The sequence below is a fragment of the Hypomesus transpacificus genome, chromosome 4, assembly GCF_021917145.1.
Source record: "Hypomesus transpacificus isolate Combined female chromosome 4, fHypTra1, whole genome shotgun sequence".
NCBI classification, from domain to species: Eukaryota; Metazoa; Chordata; class Actinopteri; order Osmeriformes; family Osmeridae; genus Hypomesus; species Hypomesus transpacificus.
In genome coordinates this window covers 62,501-89,056 of record NC_061063.1, presented here as the reverse complement: position 1 = coordinate 89,056, position 26,556 = coordinate 62,501, and the positions used below count along the sequence as shown (strand labels likewise).

At 44.1% G+C, this 26,556-nt stretch overlaps 3 protein-coding genes and 2 long non-coding RNA genes across 10 annotated transcripts in view; 4 read left to right on the top strand and 1 right to left on the bottom strand.

Annotated features, from left to right (window-relative positions):
* The first annotated feature begins 104 nt into the window (after positions 1-104).
* Positions 105-25,281, top strand: recql5 (RecQ helicase-like 5). Its single transcript, XM_047018942.1, has 19 exons — positions 105-315; positions 663-784; positions 942-1,472; positions 1,683-1,779; positions 2,223-2,334; positions 2,614-2,776; positions 2,867-2,949; positions 7,104-7,319; positions 7,494-7,596; positions 7,923-7,959; positions 8,041-8,099; positions 8,489-8,641; positions 8,850-9,032; positions 9,402-9,601; positions 9,673-10,074; positions 10,169-10,214; positions 10,445-10,726; positions 10,803-10,875; positions 24,371-25,281. The coding sequence occupies exons 1-19, from the start codon at positions 222-224 to the stop codon at positions 24,478-24,480; spliced, it is 3,066 nt and encodes a 1,021-aa protein (XP_046874898.1). The 5' UTR covers positions 105-221; the 3' UTR covers positions 24,481-25,281.
* On the bottom strand, positions 3,033-5,399 carry LOC124466957. 2 transcript variants are annotated; one of them, XR_006956025.1, is made up of 3 exons: positions 4,735-5,399; positions 3,996-4,200; positions 3,033-3,910 (listed from the first exon to the last, which is right to left on the bottom strand). It is a non-coding gene; the product is annotated as an uncharacterized LOC124466957 (long non-coding RNA). The 2 variants fall into 2 exon arrangements; XR_006956024.1 differs by having other exon boundaries at positions 5,011-5,399.
* On the top strand, positions 10,893-13,614 carry LOC124466956. Of its 3 annotated transcripts, XR_006956022.1 has the most exons (5): positions 10,893-11,557; positions 12,037-12,157; positions 12,578-12,740; positions 12,887-13,079; positions 13,575-13,614. It is a non-coding gene; the product is annotated as an uncharacterized LOC124466956 (long non-coding RNA). The 3 variants fall into 3 exon arrangements; XR_006956023.1 differs by lacking the exon at positions 12,037-12,157; XR_006956021.1 differs by having other exon boundaries at positions 12,037-12,740.
* Positions 18,962-24,193, top strand: LOC124466951. 3 transcript variants are annotated; one of them, XM_047018941.1, is made up of 7 exons: positions 18,962-19,067; positions 19,199-19,269; positions 19,350-21,384; positions 21,531-21,728; positions 22,350-22,811; positions 22,938-23,039; positions 23,255-24,193. In XM_047018941.1, exons 1-5 carry the CDS (start codon positions 18,992-18,994, stop codon positions 22,412-22,414), a joined length of 2,445 nt encoding a protein of 814 aa, XP_046874897.1. In that variant the 5' UTR covers positions 18,962-18,991; the 3' UTR covers positions 22,415-22,811; positions 22,938-23,039; positions 23,255-24,193. The 3 variants fall into 3 exon arrangements, 2 of the variants coding, with proteins under 2 accessions (XP_046874897.1, XP_046874896.1); XM_047018940.1 differs by having other exon boundaries at positions 22,350-23,039; XR_006956020.1 differs by lacking the exons at positions 18,962-19,067; positions 19,199-19,269; positions 19,350-21,384 and having other exon boundaries at positions 21,598-21,728; positions 22,350-22,409.
* Positions 25,282-25,960: 679 nt separating the features above from the next.
* Positions 25,961-26,556, top strand: part of cdr2l (cerebellar degeneration-related protein 2-like) — a 6,635-nt gene continuing 6,039 nt past the window's right edge. Inside the window, 1 exon segment of the mRNA XM_047019511.1 lies at positions 25,961-26,123. Within this exon segment, the coding sequence (XP_046875467.1) occupies positions 26,045-26,123 (79 nt within the window). The 5' untranslated portion in view covers positions 25,961-26,044.

Sequence of the window (26,556 nt, the reverse complement as noted above, 5' to 3'; positions counted from 1 at the left end):
GTACTTGACTTTTGTTTGTTTTGTGTGTCGATTGCACAGTGGAGGCAAATTATGTGGGAAATTCATGTATTTAAATATGTTTAACGGGAATTAATATGTATAAACGTTTGCCATGAGCATTTCTGCCATGCACGAATACTGTGATGTCATCGTAATGCGACGCGCCGGTGGCTGAGCGGAGTGAAGTTTGTTGTCAAGTTTGGAGTTTCACTTTCTAAGTGATGACTTCCCTTAAAAAGGCGCTAAAAACCCATTTTGGGTTTGATGTATTCCGTTCACAGAAGCAAGAGGATGCGGTCAAGGCCGTTATTAAAGGTATAGATTATAAATAATTTAGATTACACACCCACGAAGACTAGGACCTAAATTGCTAGCTACCACAACGGTCGCTAACCCTAACGCTTAGCCCTAACCGGCAAATTAGCAAGCTATTTTGTCAGTGATTTGATGGAGACTGAGACTAAGTAACTAACGACGTTATGATAGCAGTGTAGTCTCATAACATTAAACTTGCTATTTATCCCACTCGATAGACGACACAGGAGTTTTGCAGAAGCAGTCTAAATTGGCACCTGTCAAGCCATCTCATGTTAAGGGGCGTTATTGCCAGTATACCTCTAGATACTACCTAATAACAGATACATTGTCTCTTCACCGTGCAGGAGACCGCGATGTGTTTGTGTGCATGCCCACGGGGGCAGGGAAATCGTTGTGCTACCAGCTGCCAGCGATGCTGGCCGATGGCATCACGTTGGTCATCTCCCCCCTCATCGCTCTCATACAAGTTAGTCTACCTATCTGCCAGTCTACCTTTCCCTCTCTGCTCTCTTTGGGTCACTCTCTCATCTATGTCTTTCATATTCTTGTTTTTGTCTCGACACATTTTTCTCCTTTCTCTCCCTCCTCCTCCCTCTCCCTCCTCCCTCCTCCTCCTCCACCAGGACCAAGTGGAGCACCTGCGAGACCTTAACATCCCCGCCTGCTCCATCAACTCCAAGCTCCCCATCGCCGAGCGCCGCCTCATCATGGCCGACCTGGAGAGCGAAAGCCCCAGGCTGAAGCTGCTCTACATCACCCCAGAGATGGTGACCTCTCCCGGGTTCAAGCCCTGCCTGACCAGCCTCTCCTCCCGGAGGCTTGTCTCATATCTGGCGGTGGACGAGGCCCACTGCGTCTCCCAGTGGGGGCATGACTTCAGGCCGGACTACCTCAAGCTAGGTGAGCTGCGAGCCCGTCTTCCCGGGGTGGCGTGTGTGGCGTTGACCGCCACGGCGCCTAAAAAGGTTCAGGAAGACATCAGCAAGTCCCTGAGGCTGCGCTCACCGCTGTCCTTCACCACGCCGGTGTTTCGTAGTAACCTGCACTACGACGTGGTGTTCCGTGAGCAGCTGGATGAGCCCTACGCTCACCTGCACGCCTTCGTCACAGAGGCCCTGTGGGGAGTGGCCCCGGGGGCCGCGAGGATGACACAGGTAGGAGCAGGAGATCAGATCCTCTCTTTCTTTCTGTCCTTCTCATCTTGCATCTCTTTTTTGTATATTCCACTTTCTTTTTATCGTGATCCAGTTTCTGTTTTCATCTGATCTCATGCACACATGCTTCATCTGTGCATGAGTGCTGTGTGTTGTCTGGAAATATTCTGTTCCTGAAGCTGTGTGTGTGTGTGTTGTGTCTGGTAGCAGGGCTGTGGGATCGTCTACTGCAGGACCAGAGACGGCTGTGAAACTGTGGCCCATCAGCTGACCAGCCTGGGAGTCCTGTCCAGGCCTTACCATGCAGGTGAGACTGACCAGCAGGACTTCAAACACGGGCTGTAGTTCTGAATGGACTACAAACATGGGCTATAGTTCTGTATGGACTACAAACATGGGCTGTAGTTCTGAATGGACTACAAACATGGGCTGTAGTTCTGTATGGACTACAAACATGGGCTGTAGTTCTGTATGGATTACAAACATGGGCTGTAGTTCTGTATGGACTACAAACATGGGCTGTAGTTCTGTATGGACTACAAACATGGGCTGTAGTTCTGAATGGACTACAAACATGGGCTGTAGTTCTGTATGGACTACAAACATGGGCTGTAGTTCTGAATGGACTACAAACATGGGCTGTAGTTCTGTATGGACTACAAACATCGGCTGCAGTTCTGAATGGACTGCAAACATGGAGGGCTGTAATCCTGTACTACACACGCGTCTCTCACTTTCTGTTGCCTGTAGGGTTGAAGACGGCAGATCGCACGGAGGCCCAGTCTGATTGGATGCAGGGGAAGGTGCTGGTGATCGTGGCAACCATCAGCTTCGGCATGGGAGTGGACAAAGCCAACGTCAGGTGGGCGGGTCCTAAAGGCCAGCGATGTTCCCAAACACAGACCTAACACAATCTCACATTTACATTTAGTCATTTAGCAGACGCTCTTATCCAGAGCGACTTAAAGTAAGTACAGGGACGTTTCCCCGAGGCAAGTAGGGTGAAGTGCCTTGCCTAAGGACACACTGTCATTTGGCACGGCAGGGAATCGAACCGGCAACCTTCAGATTATTAGCTCGATTCCCTAACCGCCAGCCACCCGACTCCTACAATCTTAACCGTGTGTGTGTGTGTGTGCAGGTTCGTGGCCCACTGGAACCTGGCTAAGTCCCTGGCCAGCTACTACCAGGAGTCAGGCCGCGCGGGGCGGGACGGCCTGCCCTCCAGCTGCAGGACCTACTACTCCCCCAGGGACAGGGAGCAGATGAACTTCCTCATACGCAAGGAGCAGGCTCGCAAGCAGGTGTGTGTGTGTGAGCGTGTGGGTATGCCTGTGTGTGTGTATGTGTGTGAACATCAGTTGTAACCATGGTGTTGTCATGGTGCTGCTCAGGCAAAACGAGGCTCAGAGAAGGAAACGGACAAAGCTGCCATCGCCGACTTTGAAGCCATGGTGTCCTTCTGTGAGCAGGAGACGTGAGTTAAACGCACACACACACACACGAACACACACACACTCATTATCTCACTCATTCACATATTCAACATATACCAAAATATAGGAAATGACAGTTTAATGTTTAGAGATATACAATCATCATTGATATATTGTTGATGTGACAAATGTTATACATCGTAGCTACATATTAATCATACCGATAACTGATTAAACAGGCAGTATTTTAAGTAAAAGAAAATACATTGATCACTGTTGCAGTTCCAGATAGTTCCAGCAGGGGTCAGGCTGCATCCCTTTCTCCTCTTAAAGTGTTAAAAGCTTTTTCTTTTTGGCACCATCATAAAGTTAGCCCCGCCCCTCCCAGTAAGCCCCACCCCACCCAGTAAGCCCCACCCCTATGTACGTTTCGCCCCTCCTGGTAAGCCCCTCCCCTCCTCAGTCAGAGCCTCGGGTGTTGCCCTGGTTCAGGGGCGCTCCAAGGAATGTAGCCTCTCCTGGACACCTGGAGAGCTGGCCAGGGTGGGTGTCTACACAGGCGTCCGCTGAGCGCCTGTCTAGAACAGCTCAGTCATCACCGTCCACGTCGCTCCTAGTCTGCTGTGCTGTGCTGGGTTTGCATCTCCATTCTGAAGATGTTTGGGGTGTCCATACAGAATGCCTGACTAAATGTGTCTTCCATTCTGTAGTGCACTTTCTGTCTCCCTTTCTTCTGTGGGGGTCCTCCTTCATCAATTAGACCTTAGGTCCGTATAGATAGCCTGTTTATAAAGATGGTCTATGGCACTATAACAACATAATATAACTTAACACATGTACTAATAACTAAGCTCTGTCTGCCTGGGTGTTTATTCTACAGATTCATAGAAGTCCCTGTTGATGCCTGTCTAAATATATGTCAAGGGTGGGGTCCTTTGGGATGGGTCTTGCGACAGCAGCAACAGGTCACACAGGCTAAAACCATCATGAGGATGATAACCACTGAGGAGGATGGCAGAGAGAGGAAAGTTAGCGTGTGTGTGTGTGCGCACAGGTGTGTGTCAGCTAGTGTGTGTGAGGATCTTACTGATGAAGAGGAGGAGGATGAAGAAGGCTCCTATCTCTATAGAGCTGGCATGGGGAAGCCCCTGCAGCTTGGCCCAGATCTTCTCCAGAAGGCCGAGCACCTCGCTCCCAGCCTCCATCCTGTTGGCTCAGGACAGCTGTCACTCAGAACGAGGACTTCTGATTGGTCAGTGCTAGTGAGGGAGCTGGCGCTGGGATTGGCTGACCTGTGGAAGACAGAGGCGGGAACACCAGGATGAATCCAGCAGGAAAAGCGTCTCGTCTAGGTAGATCTGTTTGTGTGATGTGCTGCACACAGCAGAGAGAGACTGGACAGGGAGAGACTGGACAGAGAGAGACTGGACAGGGAGAGACTGGACAGGGAAAGACTGGACAGGGAAAGACTGGACAGGGAAAGACTGGACAGAGAGAGACTGGACAGAGAGAGACTGGACAGGGAGAGACTGGACAGAGAGAGACTGGACAGGGAGAGACTGGACAGGGAGAGACTGGACAGGGAGAGACTGAGCAGGGAAAGACTGTTAGCATGTTCTCCCAGTTTTGGAGGGTGCTGCTCACAAACATGTGGTTGTTCTGGTTGTGTGTGTTTAGGTGTGGTTGGACGCGCTGGGTAAATGTGATTGGGTCTCTTTCCAGATAGGTGAGTCTCTTAATGACAATAACCCACTCATAGTGAACTCACCCTGGAACAAGTCCCCCACAGACTCATAACCTGCCTAAACACACACACACACACACACCTGTATTGAACCCAGGTCCACTGCTCCATAGCAGGATCCTCCCTCTACTGTTGTCTTCATGACAGGCTTACACACGTAACACACACACACACACACACACTGAAGTCCTTTTCACACATATGTAACACTAGACACACACAGACATGATATAACAACCTGGAGAATTGGTCATTTTCACACTTAAAGTATATTACACACACAGCAGGTTACGTGACTATGTAGTGCTGTTAGAAGTGAACAAGTCTGTTAAGACCCAAGAAGCAACACATCTCTTACCTGAGGCAGTCACAGTGTTGTATGAGCCTGACGGGGAGGTCTGTCTGTGTGTGTGTGTGTGTGTGTGTGTGTGTGTGTGTGTGTGCGTGTGTGTGCGTGTCTGTGTGTGTGTGTGTGTGTGTGTTGGATGACCCTGCAGTGCAGAATGACAGAGGTGATGTTGTCAGCCTAACAGGCTGCTCAGGATTAGGGTTAGCACAGATAAATCCTCCCACATCTCATTAGCATACAAACACAGACTCACACACACACTCACACACACACACACACACACACACACACACTGTACAGTAGCACAACATCTCCAGCTGGTCACACTCACTCAGACCTCTTCTCTCTTCTTTTCACCAGTTCTTCTCCTCCTCCTCTTCTCTCTTCTTTTCACCAGTTCTTCTCCTCCTCCTCTTCTCTCTTCTTTTCACCAGTTCTTCTCCTCCTCCTCTTCTCTCTTCTTTTCACCAGTTCTTCTCCTCCTCTTCTCTCTTCTTTTCACCAGTTCTTCTCCTCCTCCTCTTCTCTCTTCTTTTCACCAGTTCTTCTCCTCCTCCTCTTCTTTTCACCAGTTCTTCTCCTCCTCCTCTTCTTTTCACCAGTTCTTCTCCTCCTCCTCTTCTCCTTTGTTTGTTCTCGCTTAGTCCAATGGCCTCAGCTCTCTGCTTCCTGTGCCTCTCCTCCACCTCTCCGCTTCTCTTCCCTCTCTCTCTCTCTCTCTCTCTCTTTTTAAATCTATTTGACCAGTCCTCTTCTCTTCCTCTCCAGTCTTCCTTCCTCCAGCTGTGCTCCTCTCTGTCCTGGCTCCTGGTGTTCCAGCAGGACAGGACCAGTGCTTGTGCAACTCTGTTGACAGTTACACAGCTACACAGTTACAACTCCTGCTGCATGTTTCTGCTGTCTGGCTTACATTAACGGAAGACAAGTTACTCACTCTCTCTGTCCCTCCCTCTTTCTCTCCCTCGCTCATTCCCTTCCTCTCTCTCTCTGTCACTCTCTCTCCTATTGCATGCCGACCTCAATGCCTGTTTCTTTCAGCATGCCTCCCCCCCTGTTTTACAGCATGCCTCTCTCCCCCCTCTCTCTCCCTCCCTCTTTCTCTCTGTTTATGTTCACTCCTCCCCCCTTGTGGTAGGACATCTCCCCCCCCCCCTTTTGATCACCGTGGAGACAGGCATTCTTCTTTAAGCAAAGTAGTGTTAGTATGTGTGTGTGTTGTTAAGGTGGATTGTGTAGTGCTCTCCCAAGAGACCCTGTGTGTGTGTGTGTGTGTTATGTACTTTTGGCCTTGATAGGGTTGTGTCTCTTTTGTAGAAACTTGTTCTGTGTGTTACATTATGTACTGTTCTCTCTTTCTGCTTTTTCTGCCTCTCTCTCTCTCTCTCTCTCTCTCTCTCTCTCTCTCTCTCTCTCTCTCTCTCTCTCTCTCTCTCTCTCTCTCAGCTTTCTCTGCCTCTCTCTCTCTCTCTCTGCTTTCTCTGCCTCTCTCTCTCTCTCTGCCTCCTTCCTTCTTTTTCTACAGTTTTCTCTCCTCCCTCTTCCCTCCCTCTTCTCTCCGCAACAATCTGAACTTGAGGAAATTGTTGTGTCTATGTACTGGAGACAGACAGAAAGGGGTGTGCGTGCATGCATTTGAAACAATGAGAAAGGGTTTGTGTGTACGCATGCATCCATCTGTTTTGGTTTGTACTAGTCCTCTATCTTATTTCACGTTGATTCTGTTTTCATGGCTGGTGCTGAGTGATAGTGGAGGCATGCGTGTGTTGATCTGATCACACACACACATTGATCACTGTTGTGGGTGACCTGGTGCACAATGAGAAGCTATTGATCATTAAGTAACCGTACTGGTCTGGACAGAGGGTTTTACCAATCATATTTCATTATCTTGCAGTATTCCTCCTCATCATCATCACTTTCGTCATCATCTTTTTCCTCCCTGCTGTCTTATCAGGGCAGTGTGGTATTGAGGAGGATTTTGGTGTACTCACCCCATCCCTCCCTCCCATCCTCCCCCCCCTCTCTTCCTCCCCCTCCCTCTCTTCCTCCCCCCCCCCTCTCCCCCCCCTCTCTCTCCCCCCCTCTCTCTCCCATCCCTCCAGTTGTCGCCATGCCACCATCTCTAAGTTCTTTGGAGACGCCCCCCCCGTGTGTGGCGGAGCGTGTGACTGCTGTCGGGACCCCCGGGCGGTGCGGGCCCAGCTGGAGAAGGGCTCCGCCCTCAGGACCAGGATGATGGCCGCGCCCGGCCCCAGCGGGCCCTTCGGCTTCGACCGGCAGCTCTACGCCGGGGGCAGGAAGGGCTACGGCTTCGAGAGGTAACGCACCATGTAGCAGAGGTGGTCTGACAGGTATCTTGTCCTGATGACCCTTAACCCTTCTGCTCCTCACACACACACACACACACACAGATGTGTAGGTATATGTGTGAAGATGATGGTGATGGTGATCCAGGCATGGTGATGGTGATGATGATAATGATGATGTTCCAGGCATGATGATGAGGACTGGGAGGGAGGAGACGGAGAAGACGACTCTGAGATCAGGAAGAAGGAGTTTGGAGTTCTCTTCAAGAAGCAGATTAACCTACGGAAGGTAGTAGCACTCACTCACACACATGCTGCCGTGCATTCATAGTATAACCTTTACTCCCTCAGCAAGCCTTAGTTTACTCCTTAAGGCAGGCAGACAGGCAGACAGGCAGACAGGCAGACAGGCAGACAGGCAGACAGGCAGACAGGCAGACAGGCAGACAGGCAGACAGGCAGACAGACAGGCAGACAGGCAGACAGGCAGACAGACAGACAGACAGACAGACAGACAGACAGACAGACAGACAGACAGGCAGACAGACATACAATGCTTCCTAACACACTATGGAGTGTGTTAAAACTAAAATGTGTGTTTGTGTGTGTGTGTAGGGGTCTGAGGGCCGCAGAGTGGAATTTGTTCCTCCAGGTGAGTACTGATCTACAGTCTCTGAGATAGCTCATGGAGACACATGTATCTGACCCTGTGTGTGTGTGTGTGTGTGTGCAGATGCTGGATGTCTACTGAAGGAAGCCAGCAGCCAGAAAATCCCCAGGTTAACTGTAAAGGTACTAAACCATACACACACACACACACACATACATACACGCGCACAAACACACGCACACACTTGCAAACCAATATGCGCATTCCACATGTTGCTGAGAGTAATGTACCCATTGGAATGCTGTGACTCACTATCATCAGAGCTCAAATGAATAACACAGGCAGCCACTCCATCACTTCTACTCACAAACAATAGATGGGAGGGGACGTTCTCTTCAACCACTGTCAGTCCCTTACAGTCAGTAACACAGGGATTGTTTTTACGGTACAGTTTTACACGGTATATGATGGGCAAGAGACACCAGACACACACACTACCTCTCTGTGGCTCCAAGTGACTGTGTGTGTGTGTGTGTGTGTGTGTGTGTGACTGTGTGTGTGTGTGTGTCAGGCCAGAGAGCACTGCCTGGCGCTGCTACAGCAGGCGCTCTCCAGCCAGCAGGGGGCAGCAGAGGACACCGTTTCCATGGCTGTGGAGATGGAACACGAGGCGTTCCGCAACGCCAAGTCTACCAACCTCTACAAGGCCGCCATGCTGAAGAGGGTGAGGCTCCACAGCGACCCCTGTGGACAGACAGGGGAACAGCTGCACAAAACAGCTGTTTCTGTTTTGTGTGTTTTTGTCACCATCCATCGCTGTCATGTGGATTATAGTGTCAGACAAAGGTGTCTCTTCCTCTCTGTCCTTCTGTTAAGAGAGTGACAGGCCAGCATGCTTGTGCTTGTTGAACTCATCCCTCTGTTTCCATCAGGTTTCAGAGTTGAAGAAGGGATTGACAGCCTCGCTGGGGGGAGGGGGAGGAGGGGGAGGGGGAGAGGGAGGGGGAGAGGAGACCAAAGACATGAAGAGTGGAGTTAAGGATGAATCATGCCCATCCTCTTCCTCACTTCCTGTGGAGCTGCTTGGCTTCACTCCCGCCTCCCAGATCTACTCAGTAAGACACACACACACACACACAGAGAGACACACACACACACACAGAGAGACACACACACAGAGAGACACACACACACACACAGAGAGACACACACACACACACAGAGAGAGACACACACACACACACAGAGAGAGACACACACACACACACACAGAGACACGCACACACACACACACAGAGAGACACGCACACACACACACAGTAAGACACACACAAGCAGACAAGCTTGATAAGCTGTTACCAGTGACTCATACACATTTGAAGTTCCTTCTAATGTTCTAGTGGTTCATCGTGTGTGTGTGTATGTTCCTTGCCTGTGTGTGTGTGTGTGTGTGTATGTTCCCTGCCTGTGTGTGTGTGTGTTAGCTGAAGAGGAAGAGGATCGGAGCAGGTCTCAGGGGTTCCTCAGACCCTTTTCAGACAGCCAGAGAGCTGCTGCAGACCTCCATCCCTGAGGGGGCCTCTGGAGGGGGCTTCCACCCTGACACCCCTGTGGCCCTGGCCTCCGTCACCTCCTCCGTCACCTCCTCCGTCACCTCCTCCATCAGAGCGAAGGCAACGCCACGGCCGCCGCCCTCAGCAGCCCCTCAGACACAGGCGACAAGCTGTCGGCTGACAGCCCTTCTAAAGCAGGCAGCAGACTCTGTGTAAACAGCCCGTCCAAAACGGCGGGTAAAGGGCTGAGTAAGAAGCAGCTGAAGCTAGCGGAAGCCGCAAAGAGCACCAGGAGCATCGCTCAGTACTTTGGAAAGAAACAGACTGACAGCCAGGACCGGGCTTTAGAGAAGGGAGCCAATAGCATGTCATCTCATGAGGCCGAGGACGCCCCTCAGCCTATCAGCGCTCAGGAACACTCACCTGTCACGGTCCCCACAGATACGGTCTCTATGGATACCAGTCCACTAGAGATGGTCCCCGTGGAAGCCATCCCAGAAGTCATCACTCTGGACGAGAAGGTGGATGATGATGATGAGGAAGAGACCCCCACAACACAGGAGGTGAAAGAGGAAGTTCAGCGAGAGGCGGAGGGTCACACAGAGTAAGATGCAGACATGAAGACTTTCCGTCTATGTCATTGTCATAACCATCTTGATTAGCGGTTGTCACCGTAACGCCATCTCTCTGTCCCTCAGGCAGAAACGTCAGGAACACCGGAACAGACCTCTGCTCCTTCCAGAGGTGTGGACGACCCCTCTATCTACCAGAGCTCTAGAATCCCTCAAACTCTAGAACCTCATCTGAAATTCTAGAACCTCAGAGAATGGTCTGTGTCAGAATACTGCCAAATACCGACACTACACATGTTCTCTCTCTCTCTCTGTCTCTGTCTGTCTCTGTCTGTCTCTGTCTGTCTCTGTCTGTCTCTGTGTCTCTGTGTCTGTCTCTGTCTCTCTCTCTCTGTGTTCCAGGTACCAGAGGACGGGGGGGCAGACAGAGAGCCCTCGGCCAAACGTAGCCGACCCCTTGAGGAGAGCAGGAGGAAGGTGACCTTTAACCCCCAGGTGCAGGAGACCCTGGTGGAGCCTCGGGGGGGCGCCGTGGGGGCCCCGTCCTCCTCCCAGCCCCCCCTGGGCCCCACGGCCAGACTCCCCACCACGGCCCCCCCACAACCGGCCAGCAGGAAGGAGGTGGCGGACATTGTTGTGCGCTGCCTGGACCCCTACTACACCCAGGGGAAGTTTAGCACCAAGGTGAGGGAGAGGGAGAGGAGGAGAGGTGCTCATCATCATCTCAGTTACTGTTGTGACCTTTGACCTCTCTGTCTAGGAGCTGTTCAAGTCGTTCGCCCGCTTCCTGTCTCACCTGCTGGCTGAAGGGCGGGGCCAAGGGAGGGGACAAGGTAGGAACCCTGTGTGTGTGTGTGTGTGTGTGTGTGTGTGTGTGTGTGTGTGTGTGTTTGTCAATGTGTTTTAACAGGACAATTGGTCCGAATACACACCACACTAGAAGGACATTTTGAATTAACAGGACAGGAGCAGTGTCCTGCTAATTTCGACCAAATTCTAAAAGTGTAGAATGGTTTCTATTGGTCTATTAACCCTAAAAATGCAAAAAAAACAAGATGTCCGTTTAATACATATAAACATGATTTGTGTGTACAATCTGTGTATCACCACAGCGCCCCCTACGGCAGGTTGTGTACTAGCAAGACTTCATGAATATGCACACAGCGTCTTATGCTGATTGGTTGTCTGCCGGAAGGTCCTGATAATTACTACACTGTCCTTCCAATTCAAATCGCTATTTACACAGGGGATGAGTTAGCAATACGATAAAAGCAAAATGTATTATAAACCATGTATCTTGAAATATTGAATGAAATTAACAAAATATTACGTAAGTAAATTGTTTTCTTCTTCCTGAATAAATCAAACAATATGCTCTTTAGAAACGAAAAAGGAATTCTTATTTTGTCATACCCCTCCTCTTCTATCAACGTGGTACAATCCGTCAAGTTTTGCCGCGAAACATCAGTACTTTCTAATTGAACACCTCTCATCCCTGCATGCGTGGAGGACGAGGTAAGACCCATTTAATATTCTTTACACATTTAGGTACATATTGTTATGTAATCTGCTAAAACAATGACTAAAGGTAAATTATGCAGAATGGATTAGGTTACTTGATGTTTGTATGAACCAAAACATCTGATCTATGACAGTTTAGCTAGCGTTAGTTATTAGCAAGTGGCCAGTGACGTGCGGAGAGGTTCTTGGCTGGGGAGGCACGTAGGCATACTGACTCTTTCAAAATCAGATTTACAAATATATTTATTCAACAGAACAGCTGCTTGCACATTGACTAATGGTTATGTTTCATATCCCTAACAAGTAACACTAGCAGGTAGTAGCATTGCTACGAGTATTATGCTAGGTTGCTAGGTAACCGAAGCTAACTAGAGCTAGCTAGCTTCCGTTTTGGAAAAATAACATCTAATATCATTAAATCATATTGTATCCAGTAATGTGTTGTTGCTCAAGTTAACATCTGATCTCTGCAGGAGATGGCAGGAACAAGGCCACAGAGAGCGAAAACAAATCCTAAAGATGATGCTAGTTATTATTGCTCCTTGGGTAAAGATAAGGAAGGGTTTGATGTCAAATATATAAATTCATATAAAGGTGAGTTGTGAGTTTATTTAGCAAAGGTTTCCCGAGTTCGTACATACAAGGTTATAATCTATTTTTAAACTGCACATTAGGAGAATAGATCTTGTAATATGATCAGAACATCTTTCTTATTTCAAAGGAGACAATCAACTGCTCAAAATAGAAGCTGTTATTTTTTATAGTTTATATTTTATATCTTCTTGGGAAGATAATTGTATATCTAGATAGATACTTTATTTAATAATTGTTTATGGATTAATCCACAGAAACATTTTAGAAAAGTTAAAAAATAGTTTAACTAATCACAGAAAGACATCACATTAAATAAATTAACAGATTTTGAGAGAGTTAATAATCTCAATTGCTACTATTTAACAACTCTGCATTGTTTAAAGTTTATTATTGTACTTTGTTTATTATATGTACCTCCAGGTCGGGGTGTGTTCAGCTGCCGGTGCTTTCCAAAGGGAGATTTCCTTATTGAGTACAGAGGGGAAGTCATAAGTAGAAAGGAACAAGAAAACCGATTGAAAGTTTATCATGATGCACTCAAGGTTTTTATGTTTGATTTCCAGTTCAATGGACAACAGTTATGGTATGTGGCTGTTTTAAAGTGCGTTTTTTTCTAAATTTGAATCTTAACACAGTGATGTAAACATTTCCAGACATGCTAACACTAAATATGCTAAATCATTTTCCTTCCGTGGTGTAATTATTCTTATTGCATACTTGATATTTCAGTGTTGATGCTGCCAGAGAGGATGGATCATTAGGGAGACTGGTAAATGATGAAGAGGCAAATCCAAACAGCAAAATGAAGGTTACAAGAGTGGATGGAAGACCCTATCTCTGTTTATTTGCACTCAAAGATATTGGTCCAGGGGAAGAAATCACTTATAATTATGGTGATTCTGACTGGCCGTGGAGAAGCAAGGTATATAGAATTGTAACGATACTGTCAAGGATCATTCTACTAGCTTTGAACACAATTTTAAAGGGTATATCAAGTTGTAGTACAGTGTCAATATAGTCAAAAATATAGAAGTGATGAGCATAGTGCCTAAAAAAGCCAATTTGGCAGAAAGACTTAATCAGACTACACTATTTCAACTTGTTCAGTACTATAATTTTACAAACTGTCACATGTAGATAGATTTATACTGATCTTATATTTATAAATATTAACTGGTATGTGATATATTTGAGTGTCTAGACACCCAGGTCCTGTGTAATACTCAACATGTAAGGTGCAGGAATAAGGAGGACTGAGTTTTGAAATTACATGTACAGAGGAATGAAAGTACATTTAGAAGTGCGCAGACACACAGGTCCTGTGTAATACTCAACATGTAAGGTGCAGGAATAAGGAGGACTGAGTACTGTACATGAGAAACAAACTCTCATTCAGTGATTGTTCTTTACATCTCAGATCTCCAAAGAGATGCCATGCCAGGCTGAGGATGTGGACGCATGCGGATCCTTTTCAGGCAACACACTAGAGGTAAGTTTAATCTTTTAAGGCATATTTATTGTCTAAAATAAAGTCATGAGAATGATATTCAGAAGTATTCAGACACACAAGTACGATGTAACCTTTATATGTAAGGTGCAGGAATTTGGAGGATTGAGTTTTGAAATTACATGTACAAAGGAATGAAAGTACATTAAGAAGTGCGCAGACACACAGGTCCTGTGTAATACTCAACATGTAAGGTGCAGGAATAAGGAGGACTGAGTATTGTACATGAGAAACAAACTCTCATTCAGTGATTGTTCTTTACATCTCAGATCTCCAAAGAGATGCCATGCCAGGCTGAGGATGTGGACGCATGCGGATCCTTTTCAGGCAACACACTAGAGGTAAGTTTCATCTTTTAAGGCATATTTATTGTCTAAAATAAAGTCATGAGAATGATATTCAGAAGTATTCAGACACACAAGTACGATGTAACCTTTATATGTAAGGTGCAGGAATTTGGAGGATTGAGTTTTGAAATTACATGTACAAAGGAATGAAAGTACATTAAGAAGTGCGCAGACACACAGGTCCTGTGTAATACTCAACATGTAAGGTGCAGGAATAAGGAGGACTGAGTTTTGAAATTACATGTACAGAGGAATGAAAGTACATTTAGAAGTGCGCAGACACACAGGTCCTGTGTAATACTCAACATGTAAGGTGCAGGAATAAGGAGGACTGAGTACTGTACATGAGAAACAAACTCTCATTCAGTGATTGTTCTTTACATCTCAGATCTCCAAAGAGATGCCATGCCAGGCTGAGGATGTGGACGCATGCGGATCCTTTTCAGGCAACACACTAGAGGTAAGTTTTATCTTTTAAGGCATATTTATTGTCTAAAATAAAGTCATGAGAATGATATTCAGAAGTATTCAGACACACAAGTACGATGTAACCTTTATATGTAAGGTGCAGGAATTTGGAGGATTGAGTTTTGAAATTACATGTACAAAGGAATGAAAGTACATTAAGAAGTGCGCAGACACACAGGTCCTGTGTAATACTCAACATGTAAGGTGCAGGAATAAGGAGGACTGAGTATTGTACATGAGAAACAAACTCTCATTCAGTGATTGTTCTTTACATCTCAGATCTCCAAAGAGATGCCATGCCAGGCTGAGGATGTGGACGCATGCGGATCCTTTTCAGGCAACACACTAGAGGTAAGTTTCATCTTTTAAGGCATATTTATTGTCTAAAATAAAGTCATGAGAATGATATTCAGAAGTATTCAGACACACAAGTACGATGTAACCTTTATATGTAAGGTGCAGGAATTTGGAGGATTGAGTTTTGAAATTACATGTACAAAGGAATGAAAGTACATTAAGAAGTGCGCAGACACACAGGTCCTGTGTAATACTCAACATGTAAGGTGCAGGAATAAGGAGGACTGAGTTTTGAAATTACATGTACAGAGGAATGAAAGTACATTTAGAAGTGCGCAGACACACAGGTCCTGTGTAATACTCAACATGTAAGGTGCAGGAATAAGGAGGACTGAGTACTGTACATGAGAAACGAACTCTCATTCAGTGATTGTTCTTTACATCTCAGATCTCCAAAGAGATGCCATGCCAGGCTGAGGATGTGGACGCATGCGGATCCTTTTCAGGCAACACACTAGAGGTAAGTTTAATCTTTTAAGGCATATTTATTGTCTAAAATAAAGTCATGAGAATGATATTCAGAAGTATTCAGACACACAAGTACGATGTAACCTTTATATATAAGGTGCAGGAATTTGGAGGATTGAGTTTTGAAATTACATGTACAAAGGAATGAAAGTACATTAAGAAGTGCGCAGACACACAGGTCCTGTGTAATACTCAACATGTAAGGTGCAGGAATAAGGAGGACTGAGTATTGTACATGAGAAACAAACTCTCATTCAGTGATTGTTCTTTACATCTCAGATCTCCAAAGAGATGCCATGCCAGGCTGAGGATGTGGACGCATGCGGATCCTTTTCAGGCAACACACTAGAGGTAAGTTTCATCTTTTAAGGCATATTTATTGTCTAAAATAAAGTCATGAGAATGATATTCAGAAGTATTCAGACACACAAGTACGATGTAACCTTTATATGTAAGGTGCAGGAATTTGGAGGATTGAGTTTTGAAATTACATGTACAAAGGAATGAAAGTACATTAAGAAGTGCGCAGACACACAGGTCCTGTGTAATACTCAACATGTAAGGTGCAGGAATAAGGAGGACTGAGTTTTGAAATTACATGTACAGAGGAATGAAAGTACATTTAGAAGTGCGCAGACACACAGGTCCTGTGTAATACTCAACATGTAAGGTGCAGGAATAAGGAGGACTGAGTACTGTACATGAGAAACAAACTCTCATTCAGTGATTGTTCTTTACATCTCAGATCTCCAAAGAGATGCCATGCCAGGCTGAGGATGTGGACGCATGCGGATCCTTTTCAGGCAACACACTAGAGGTAAGTTTAATCTTTTAAGGCATATTTATTGTCTAAAATAAAGTCATGAGAATGATATTCAGAAGTATTCAGACACACAAGTACGATGTAACCTTTATATGTAAGGTGCAGGAATTTGGAGGATTGAGTTTTGAAATTACATGTACAAAGGAATGAAAGTACATTAAGAAGTGCGCAGACACACAGGTCCTGTGTAATACTCAACATGTAAGGTGCAGGAATAAGGAGGACTGAGTATTGTACATGAGAAACAAACTCTCATTCAGTGATTGTTCTTTACATCTCAGATCTCCAAAGAGATGCCATGCCAGGCTGAGGATGTGGACGCATGCGGATCCTTTTCAGGCAACACACTAGAGGTAAGTTTCATCTTTTAAGGCATATTTATTGTCTAAAATAAAGTCATGAGAATGATATTCAGAAGTATTCAGACACACAAGTACGATGTAACCTTTATATGTAAGGTGCAGGAATTTGGAGGATTGAGTTTTGAAATTACATGTACAAAGGAATGAAAGTACATTAAGAAGTGCGCAGACACACAGGTCCTGTGTAATACTCAACATGTAAGGTGCAGGAATAAGGAGGACTGAGTACTGTACATGAGAAACAAACTCTCATTCAGTGATTGTTCTTTACATCTCAGATCTCCAAAGAGATGCCATGCCAGGCTGAGGATGTGGACGCATGCGGATCCTTTTCAGGCAACACACTAGAGGTAAGTTTCATCTTTTAAGGCATATTTATTGTCTAAAATAAAGTCATGAGAATGATATTCAGAAGTATTCAGACACACAAGTACGATGTAACCTTTATATGTAAGGTGCAGGAATTTGGAGGATTGAGTTTTGAAATTACATGTACAAAGGAATGAAAGTACATTAAGAAGTGCGCAGACACACAGGTCCTGTGTAATACTCAACATGTAAGGTGCAGGAATAAGGAGGACTGAGTACTGCACATGAGAAACAAACTCTCATTCAGTGATTGTTCTTTACATCTCAGATCTCCAAAGAGATGCCATGCCAGGCTGAGGATGTGGACGCATGCGGATCCTTTTCAGGCAACACACTAGAGGTAAGTTTCATCTTTTAAGGCATATTTATTGTCTAAAATAAAGTCATGAGAATGATATTCAGAAGTATTCAGACACACAAGTACGATGTAACCTTTATATGTAAGGTGCAGGAATTTGGAGGATTGAGTTTTGAAATTACATGTACAAAGGAATGAAAGTACATTAAGAAGTGCGCAGACACACAGGTCCTGTGTAATACTCAACATGTAAGGTGCAGGAATAAGGAGGACTGAGTTTTGAAATTACATGTACAGAGGAATGAAAGTACATTAAGAAGTGCGCAGACACACAGGTCCTGTGTAATACTCAACATGTAAGGTGCAGGAATAAGGAGGACTGAGTACTGCACATGAGAAACAAACTCTCATTCAGTGATTGTTCTTTACATCTCAGATCTCCAAAGAGATGCCATGCCAGGCTGAGGATGTGGACGCATGCGGATCCTTTTCAGGCAACACACTAGAGGTAAGTTTCATCTTTTAAGGCATATTTATTGTCTAAAATAAAGTCATGAGAATGATATTCAGAAGTATTCAGACACACAAGTACGATGTAACCTTTATATGTAAGGTGCAGGAATTTGGAGGATTGAGTTTTGAAATTACATGTACAAAGGAATGAAAGTACATTAAGAAGTGCGCAGACACACAGGTCCTGTGTAATACTCAACATGTAAGGTGCAGGAATAAGGAGGACTGAGTACTGTACATGAGAAACAAACTCTCATTCAGTGATTGTTCTTTACATCTCAGATCTCCAAAGAGATGCCATGCCAGGCTGAGGATGTGGACGCATGCGGATCCTTTTCAGGCAACACACTAGAGGTAAGTTTCATCTTTTAAGGCATATTTATTGTCTAAAATAAAGTCATGAGAATGATATTCAGAAGTATTCAGACACACAAGTACGATGTAACCTTTATATGTAAGGTGCAGGAATTTGGAGGATTGAGTTTTGAAATTACATGTACAAAGGAATGAAAGTACATTAAGAAGTGCGCAGACACACAGGTCCTGTGTAATACTCAACATGTAAGGTGCAGGAATAAGGAGGACTGAGTACTGTACATGAGAAACAAACTCTCATTCAGTGATTGTTCTTTACATCTCAGATCTCCAAAGAGATGCCATGCCAGGCTGAGGATGTGGACGCATGCGGATCCTTTTCAGGCAACACACTAGAGGTAAGTTTCATCTTTTAAGGCATAATTATTGTCTAAAATAAAGTCATGAGAATGATATTCAGCAGTTATACATTAACTTTATTTAAATATGAATTCATAAGAATTGCATTCAGCTGTGTATAGATTCACAGGTTTTGTGTAATTTCAAATTTAAGTTAATACATTATGAAGACTATAAATCCACTTCAGCCTTGTGTTAAGATGTACACTACCAGTCAAAAGTTTAGATCCACCTTCTCAGTTTAATGAGGAAGAGAAGTTGGGTCCAAACTTTTCCTCAGTGAGTGTATGTTTTTGTTCTGTTTTAGTTTGTTTGTTTGTTAAGTTTTTTTCTTTTTTTATTACAGGTGTTTAATTTACTTAAATTAATATAGATTTAAGGTTTTAAGTTAATTTCTAAACAATTTCATTCACAACAGGGATAATAACACATACAAATCATGTCACTTTTATCCTTAATTCATGTTAAAATAGGAAAATAGTACAAACGATTAATTGGTTTTGATATTCTACACTACACAAGTGTTCGTTAGGATCAAATTTCTGTCTTACGATTACACTCCTTTTTTTTGTAAACAGGACTGTGATCATGATGTCATCCCTGTCGAAATGTCAAGTTTAGAAAAATGTGTTACATGTGGAGGACCTTTTTCTCCTCTGAAATGGAGTGGTGTGAGATGTAAAGGTACAAAGGTCCAAAAAACTATTCCATGTGTAGCTGTGCTATATGTTCAAAATTAGTCATTTGCTGCTGCACTGACTTTAAGTACTTAGCATGCTGCCTTTCTTTATAAATTCTTAATTTTCTCTGTCTAGTTTGCAATCAGTCCTGGCACAAAAAGTGTTATATTAAACACAATGTGGACGTCACTGAACTTCTGCAAGTGGTAAGCTTTTTAGTAGAATTATTCTCGGTGAAATGCTTTCCAAGTATACAAAATATAAATGTTTTTTTAATCATTATCAGGTCTGTACAGAACAAAGTTCAAGTGAGGTGGCATCATCAGAAGAGGAGTATGTTCCTGATTCCATAGATGATTCAAACAGCTCGTGGGATGACAGATCAGAGCCTTTAGAAATCAGTCACAAACAAGTACAGAATTGTGAGGTCTCCACCAGCAAGTCTGCTTCCAAAAAGAAAAGACACCACCAAGGAAGTTTTGTACAGGAAGACAGAGAGTCAATTTCTAAAGATGCAGAATCAGTACCTGAAGATATGATCAGCACAACTCAGCTTGAAGTATCAAGAGTTACTGCCAAAGTAGGAAACGCTGATGCCGAAGGCATTATGGTTGATGATGGTGCTGATGCTACAGCGGAAAATGTCTCAAATACATCAGCCTTGCTCAGAAATAGAACTTACTGCTACATTTGTGGAAAGATACAGACAAAGTTTACACGTCACTTAAAAACTCATGAGAAAACACATGCAGATGTTGCTCAAGTTTTAAGTCTTCCCAAGAGGTCCAAAAAACGTATGAAAATGCTTTTAAAGCTTCGCAACAAGGGAAACCACAGTCATAACTCAGAGGTCTTGGTGAGTGGAGTTGGATCACTAAAACTAAGACGCACATCAAAGAAAAAGTACAATGCAAAAGACTACATTCACTGCATCTACTGCCAGGCATTATATCTCCGGCGAGATCTGTGGCGACATGTTCGACAATGTTCTTCAAAACCAGTAGAAGCTACTTCAGAGACTGGAAGAAATAAAGTTTTGTCTTTGGCCTCTATGAATGAGTCATCACTGTGTCAGCAGATATCACCAGGTGTTTGGAACATATTAGCTGTTATGAAAGATGATGAGACAACTTCTACTGTGCGAAGTGACTTCTCCATTCTTCAGCTGGCCCAATCATTCTTCAACAAATATGGACAGGATCCCACCAAACATCAGTACATTCGCCAGCAACTCAGAGAGACTGGAAGACTTCTGCTTACGCTTCGCAAGGAATTCTCAATACATACTCTTGAGGATGCTGTGAGACCTGCAAATTTTGATGTGGTCATCAAAGCGGTCAAGAAAGTATCTGGGTATGATGAAGAAAAGCACTGCTTCCGTACTCCATCCCTTGCTCTAAAGTTAGGTCACTCACTACAGAAAGTCAGTGATATTTTATATTGCAGAGCACTCATGGCAGAAGACAGTACGCTGATAAAGTCAACCCAGAGTTTCAAAACTCTCTATTCTACAAAGTGGTCTGAACTCATCTCTCACACCGCTTTAACTACGCTGAACGAGCGGAAGTTTAACAAGCCTTCCACTCTTCCTTTCACAGAAGATGTTCAACGTCTTCACAGACATCTTGAGAAGACTACAGAACAAGCATTGAAAGACTTGGAACACCATAGTTCATCAAAATCATACAGTGAACTGTGTAAAGCCACCATGGCAAACGTAATACTTTTTAACAGGAGAAGAGGGGGAGAAATTTCAAAGATGCCGATGAATGGCTTTTTGGAGAGAGACACAAGTCCCTTGCATAAGGACGTCGCATTTGGACTGACAGAATTTGAACTTCACCTTTGTCAACACTTTAGTCGTGTTGAATTAAGGGGTAAAAGAGGCCGGAAAGTTGCAGTGTTACTTTCACCAGACATGGTGAATGCCATAACACGCCTAGTAGAAAAAAGAAAAGACTGTGGTGTTCTGGACGAAAACCTGTTCCTTTTTGCCAGACCTCATTGTCTGACCCCCTACAGAGGACAGGACTGTTTGAGGCTTTATGCCAGTGAATGTGGGGCCGAAAACCCTGAGCTCCTCAGGTCAACACAATTACGCAAACATGTTGCAACTTTGTCTCAGATCTTGAACCTCAAGAATCACGAATTGGACCAAGTTGCTAACTTCCTTGGCCACGATATTCGCGTTCATCGTGAATATTACAGACTTCCTGAGGCTACTACCCAGCTGGCCAAAATATCCAAACTGCTCCTTGCCATGGAGAAAGGGTCTCTCAGAAACCTTCAAGGCAAAACACTTGACGAGATAGAAATTGAAGGTACGGCTATTTAAAGTGGTTTACATAAAAGATTTGACCTGTTTCTAGCAAATGTATGGTAGCAAAATGGAACACACATTGTGAGTGGACAATTTATAACACTTTAACCTCATAATTCATTAAGGCAATATAATTTATTTTATTAGACAACCTACAGTTGAGTGAGGTCGATGCTGAGAGTGAGGTCGATGCTGAGAGTGAGGTCGATGCTGAGAGTGAGGTCGATGCTGAGAGTGAGGTCGATGCTGAGCGTGAGGTCGATGCTGAGCGTGAGGTCGATGCTGAGCGTGAGGTCGATGCTGAGAGTGAGGTTGATGAAGGAAATCTCACATATCCACAGACTGGTAAGGACAGTGTTATATATATATATATATATATATATATATATATATATATATATATATATATGATATATACAGTATATATATTTTTTTTTCTTCTGAAATCTGTTTTATTTATGGTGATGATGTTTTATTTATTGTCACCAAATGGTTAGACTTTTAACTGTGTAACTACATGTTATGTTGTATTCCTAACCAATTTTAATTTTACTGTCAAGTCAGTAACTAACATTTCTTACAGTTTTCTAGTATTTCAGACATATATTAAGGGGTTTATTAATTTGTATCTGAAATACTAGAACATGTTAAGGGCCTGAATGACTTGTCCGAGATAGCAATTGAGTGCTCATGCAAACAGACATCCACAGTTGGTTTGCGTTCTACTCGTGGGCCTCTATGAAGTCACATACAAAGATGGCAAAGGGTGCCGTATGCCAATTAGATTTTTCAACGTTTCCTGGTTTATTCTGTGAAAGTCTGCTTTTGTCCAAACTTAACTGCATGTGCCAAATGACACATGCAGTGACATGACATGGCAAAGGTAACTTAAGTTAACCAAACTTTCTCTGTAATACTCATCTTTATTTCTATGTATGTAATGAAGTATATTATATTTTATTACAGGTTGTGCAGAACTGTTGATGGTCGGGCAACCTGTCGAGGAACCTGCGCCATTATCACAAGGTTAACTCTTATCCTCAGTCTACATGTCACCTTCTTTGATTGCTTTTAGGCTATGAAATAATGCATTGTGGATTCAGACCTTCTTCACTCGTTTCAATGTTGTTGTCACGGCAACAGTTCAGGTAAATGGGAGGCATGTAAGCTAAATTTCAAGTGATGTGAATGTAGATTACAGAAGTAGTAGCTTTAACCGATGACCAGGAAATTATTTTCAATCTAACAATGAACTTTTTGAATACATTACAGTGCAACAAGGAACATATAGGCCTGGCTGCTGCTTTTCAGTACGCACGACAGCAACGACAGTGCCTTCAAAATAAAAGCACTTCTAATCATATCATTCATAATGACAAATCAACTTGGAAGCAAATAATGTTCCAGCCTAAGCGCTTTACAGTGAATGTATTTGTTATTTATTATTCATCCATCAGTTGCTTGAGCATCTTGGACTTCACCGTATTTAAGGACCCTACCCTACAACAAATAAATGCTCATCCATTGTTATTTGTCTTTATTTCTTCATTTCAGCACAAAGTCAACACACAGATGCTAAGGGGGAAGAACGCAACAGAAGACTAAAAAAGAAGGACAAAGGGCCCAGCAGAAAAAAGAACACGAAGAAACATTCTGGTAAATGCGAAAACACATACTCAGTCACTAAACACCAAGTTACTTAAGTATAACTGAAGAATGATAAAAATAAATTATCCATACCACCCAAAGGCAATATGATGACCATTCTCTTCTTTCTGCGCGATACTGTTTATACTACTACTACTATTCCTTATTTAAAACATGTTTAAAGTGGAGTTGGTTTTCATTGATTTATTTGTCTTTTTTTCTAGTATCTCTGGAAAGTGCCAGGAGAGCAAAAAAGCATCTTTGGTCTCCCATGGAGGTTGCCGCAGTCATGAGACATTTTGGCCAACACATCAAAAAAGGGAAACTGGCCACTATGATTGAATGCCAGCAATGCAAGAAGGCTGAAAATCTTGCTCTGGCTGGTCGCTCTATCCAAAACATAAGAGATTTTGTAAGGAATCGGGGCGTAACTTTGAAAAGAAAAGAAAATCCTGGATAGATACAACACCCTGCAGCAGAGCTGGAACATATCCAACATCACATCCTACATCACACCCAACATCACATCCAACATCCCATCCATGACATATAACACCATACAGCTACAGTACATCACATCCAACATCACATCTAACACCATACAGCTACAGTACTTCACATCCAACATCACATCTAACACCATACAGCTACAGTACTTCACATCCAACATCACATCTAACACCATACAGCTACAGTGCATCACATCCAACATCACATCTAACACCACATCCAACACCAGGCCTGTTGTAACTGGAACACTGTTAGACATGCATTGGTCTAGTAGACATGCATAATTTCATTTTGACATTTATAAATGTTTTCCTTTCTGTTCACAAATACATTTCTGTTGCTCTGATATGTGGTCAAGGCGCTGTAAAATCCAGTCTACTTCTTTCTGTTTAGTCATATTCCATTTATCCATGTTTGGCCTTTTTAATACACATAAACTTCACGTTTGTGTATGTGTATGGCTATGGTCCTGATAAAAAAGTTGGTCCTGGCAATTACTGTTTGTGTCATGGGCGGAGCTAAGTACCTCATTATCTTGTGTCCTCTTAATACAGCATTCCGTCAGGTTCTTGTATCTTGAGTTCTGATGTGTGTATCTAACTTTTGAAGTGAGATTTGTGCTGTATGGCTCAAATAAAATTTTTGAAGATTCACTACATCTTTCTAGCATAAGTGGAAAGAGGTGTCCGTTTAGTGTTGCAAAAAACTGGTTTGAAAAAATTGTCCCTCTAATACATATGGACCTGTATATGTGTGTGTGTGTGTGTGTGTGTGTGTGTGTGTGTGTGTGTGTGTATGTATGTGTGTAATCTTTTTCTGTGTGTCCACAGTGAAGGTGGAGGCCAAGGCTCTGATAAAGAAGTTCTTTAGTGGAGTGAAACGTTGTGAAAGTGAGGAGGACTGGAGACACCTGGAGAGAATGAACACACACTCCTCCTAGAGATGGAAGGAGGAGAGATGGAGGGAGGAGAGATGGAGGGAGGAGAGATGGAGGGAGGCACTTGAGGAGGGAACTAACTCCTCCTCCTCTTCCTCCTCCTCTTCCTCTTCTTCTGAGCCTAGTATGCTGCTGCTTTTGACTGACTGTTTGACTGACTGTTGCTATGCCCCAGAACAGTTCAGTCTGCACACACGCTGCCAGGAAACAGGTTGCCCAGAAACAGGCTGCCACTCTGATGTAGCAGTGAAACATGTCTGACTGGATACAGACCATTTTTGGGACTGAACAGGAAGGAATGTTTGTAATCTCAGAATCTGTGACGTTTCTCTGGTCCTGTCCAACCAAACTCTTCTTCTTCTGCTGCTGCTGAATCCTTAACAGGCTGGAGGACTGAGTCTACAGCTGGATGGACATTATGCAGGGAAATTGTTATTTTAAACTGACATTTTTGGTTAGTTTTTGTCAACTTTTATGTCCATGTTTTGTCTATTGTTTATGTCGGTAACAGGGGTCCTTATGTGTGTTACATTTCGTAAGATCATTTTGTTTGTCTTAATGGTTAATTAATTAGCAATGAAGTTGGACGTGAATGTGAGTGTCAAGCCAGGGGAGGGCCACTGTGAGAGGACTACTGGACATTAGTCACTCGTGAACCTACAAACTGCAAAGACCATTTATCTTGCTGTGCTCCAAAGGGGACTAGACTTCTGAACGCTGAAGCCATAAAGACAAGCTGTGTAGTCCTTGCCTGTTCTCTTCGACCCAGCTGTTTACAATAAAATATCTGATGATGCTGATGGACAAAACTAGCACTGCGTCTTGCTGTTTATATTGTTATTGTTTGTAACGTGCCTCAGTGCCAGATATACTGCGTCGCTGTACTACACCGTCTCACATGGACGGACAAAGTAGTTATTCGTTGTTTTCGTCGGGACAGGGACGAGAGAACGGTGGTAACTTGTTTCTGAATGGATGATTGAAAAGACGGGGAGACGTCGGCACTGAGCACCGACTCCGCATCGAGCATGGCGCGTGGTGCAGGCGGGAAGATGGAGGGCTAAGCACTGTTTATCACAGAATCAAGACATTATGAAATAGCTAATCAGCGACACCGTATCTACTCCGTCTGTTGGACCGAACAGATGTGAGATGTGCCTTTACATCGGGCATACTGTCGGTGCCGTATGGTTGGCACAAATTAAGCCTATTGAACATAAAGAGGATGAGGACTAATCAACGAGACTTGTATTGCCATCGGTCTAACTGTTTTTAGGTCACGGTTTCCCACAGTTCTCGAGTGCGGCCCAAAAAAGATGAAATGATTCGTCACACAGATTAGAAAGGGATTTTTTTCAGAACGTTGAGCAGCTGGTGCATGCGCGTGGGGGGCGAGGCAGGGCAGCCCCGCTACCGAGTGTAACCGAGTCCGCTGAAAGGGTTACAGCTCCGGGAGGCTGCGCACTTCGAGATTTCTATGTGCGGTTTCGCTTCCGGGCGAAGCCCATCGCCAGATTTTTCAGAGCCGATCGCCGGTCATCGTTAACAACAGTAGAACCGGGCACCGATGCTCCGTGCAGGAAGGATGGAGGAGTTTATAACGGAGGAAGAGGAACCATGGTACGATCAACGGGATCTCGAGCAGGGTAAGAGGATGGTTGCCAGTCTTCATTTTACAGTGTGATTATGAATATTATTGTATAACATTTGTCACTCTTAATAATGTAATTTTGTCAAATGTTATATTATCCGTCAAATCATTCCAAACGACATGAATTAACAAGGACCAAAATGCCTTGTCGAGACCACTAAATTAGGCCTGTCTGTATTTTCTGACATTTGTTGTTGTCAGTCCCTAACGTATTTTTGGGAGACATCGCGTGTATTTAGTATTTTGCAAGTTCCCCCGTAGGCAGAGCCATTTTACCGAAACACGGAGCCATGGAAACGCGTGCCGCAGGTTACAGCTGTCAGCCCGTTATTCTCTCTCTCTCTCTCTCTCTCTCTCTCTCTCTCTCTCTCTCTCTCTCTCTCTCTCTCTCTCTCTCTCTCTCTCTCTCTCCTCTCCTGTGCACCACA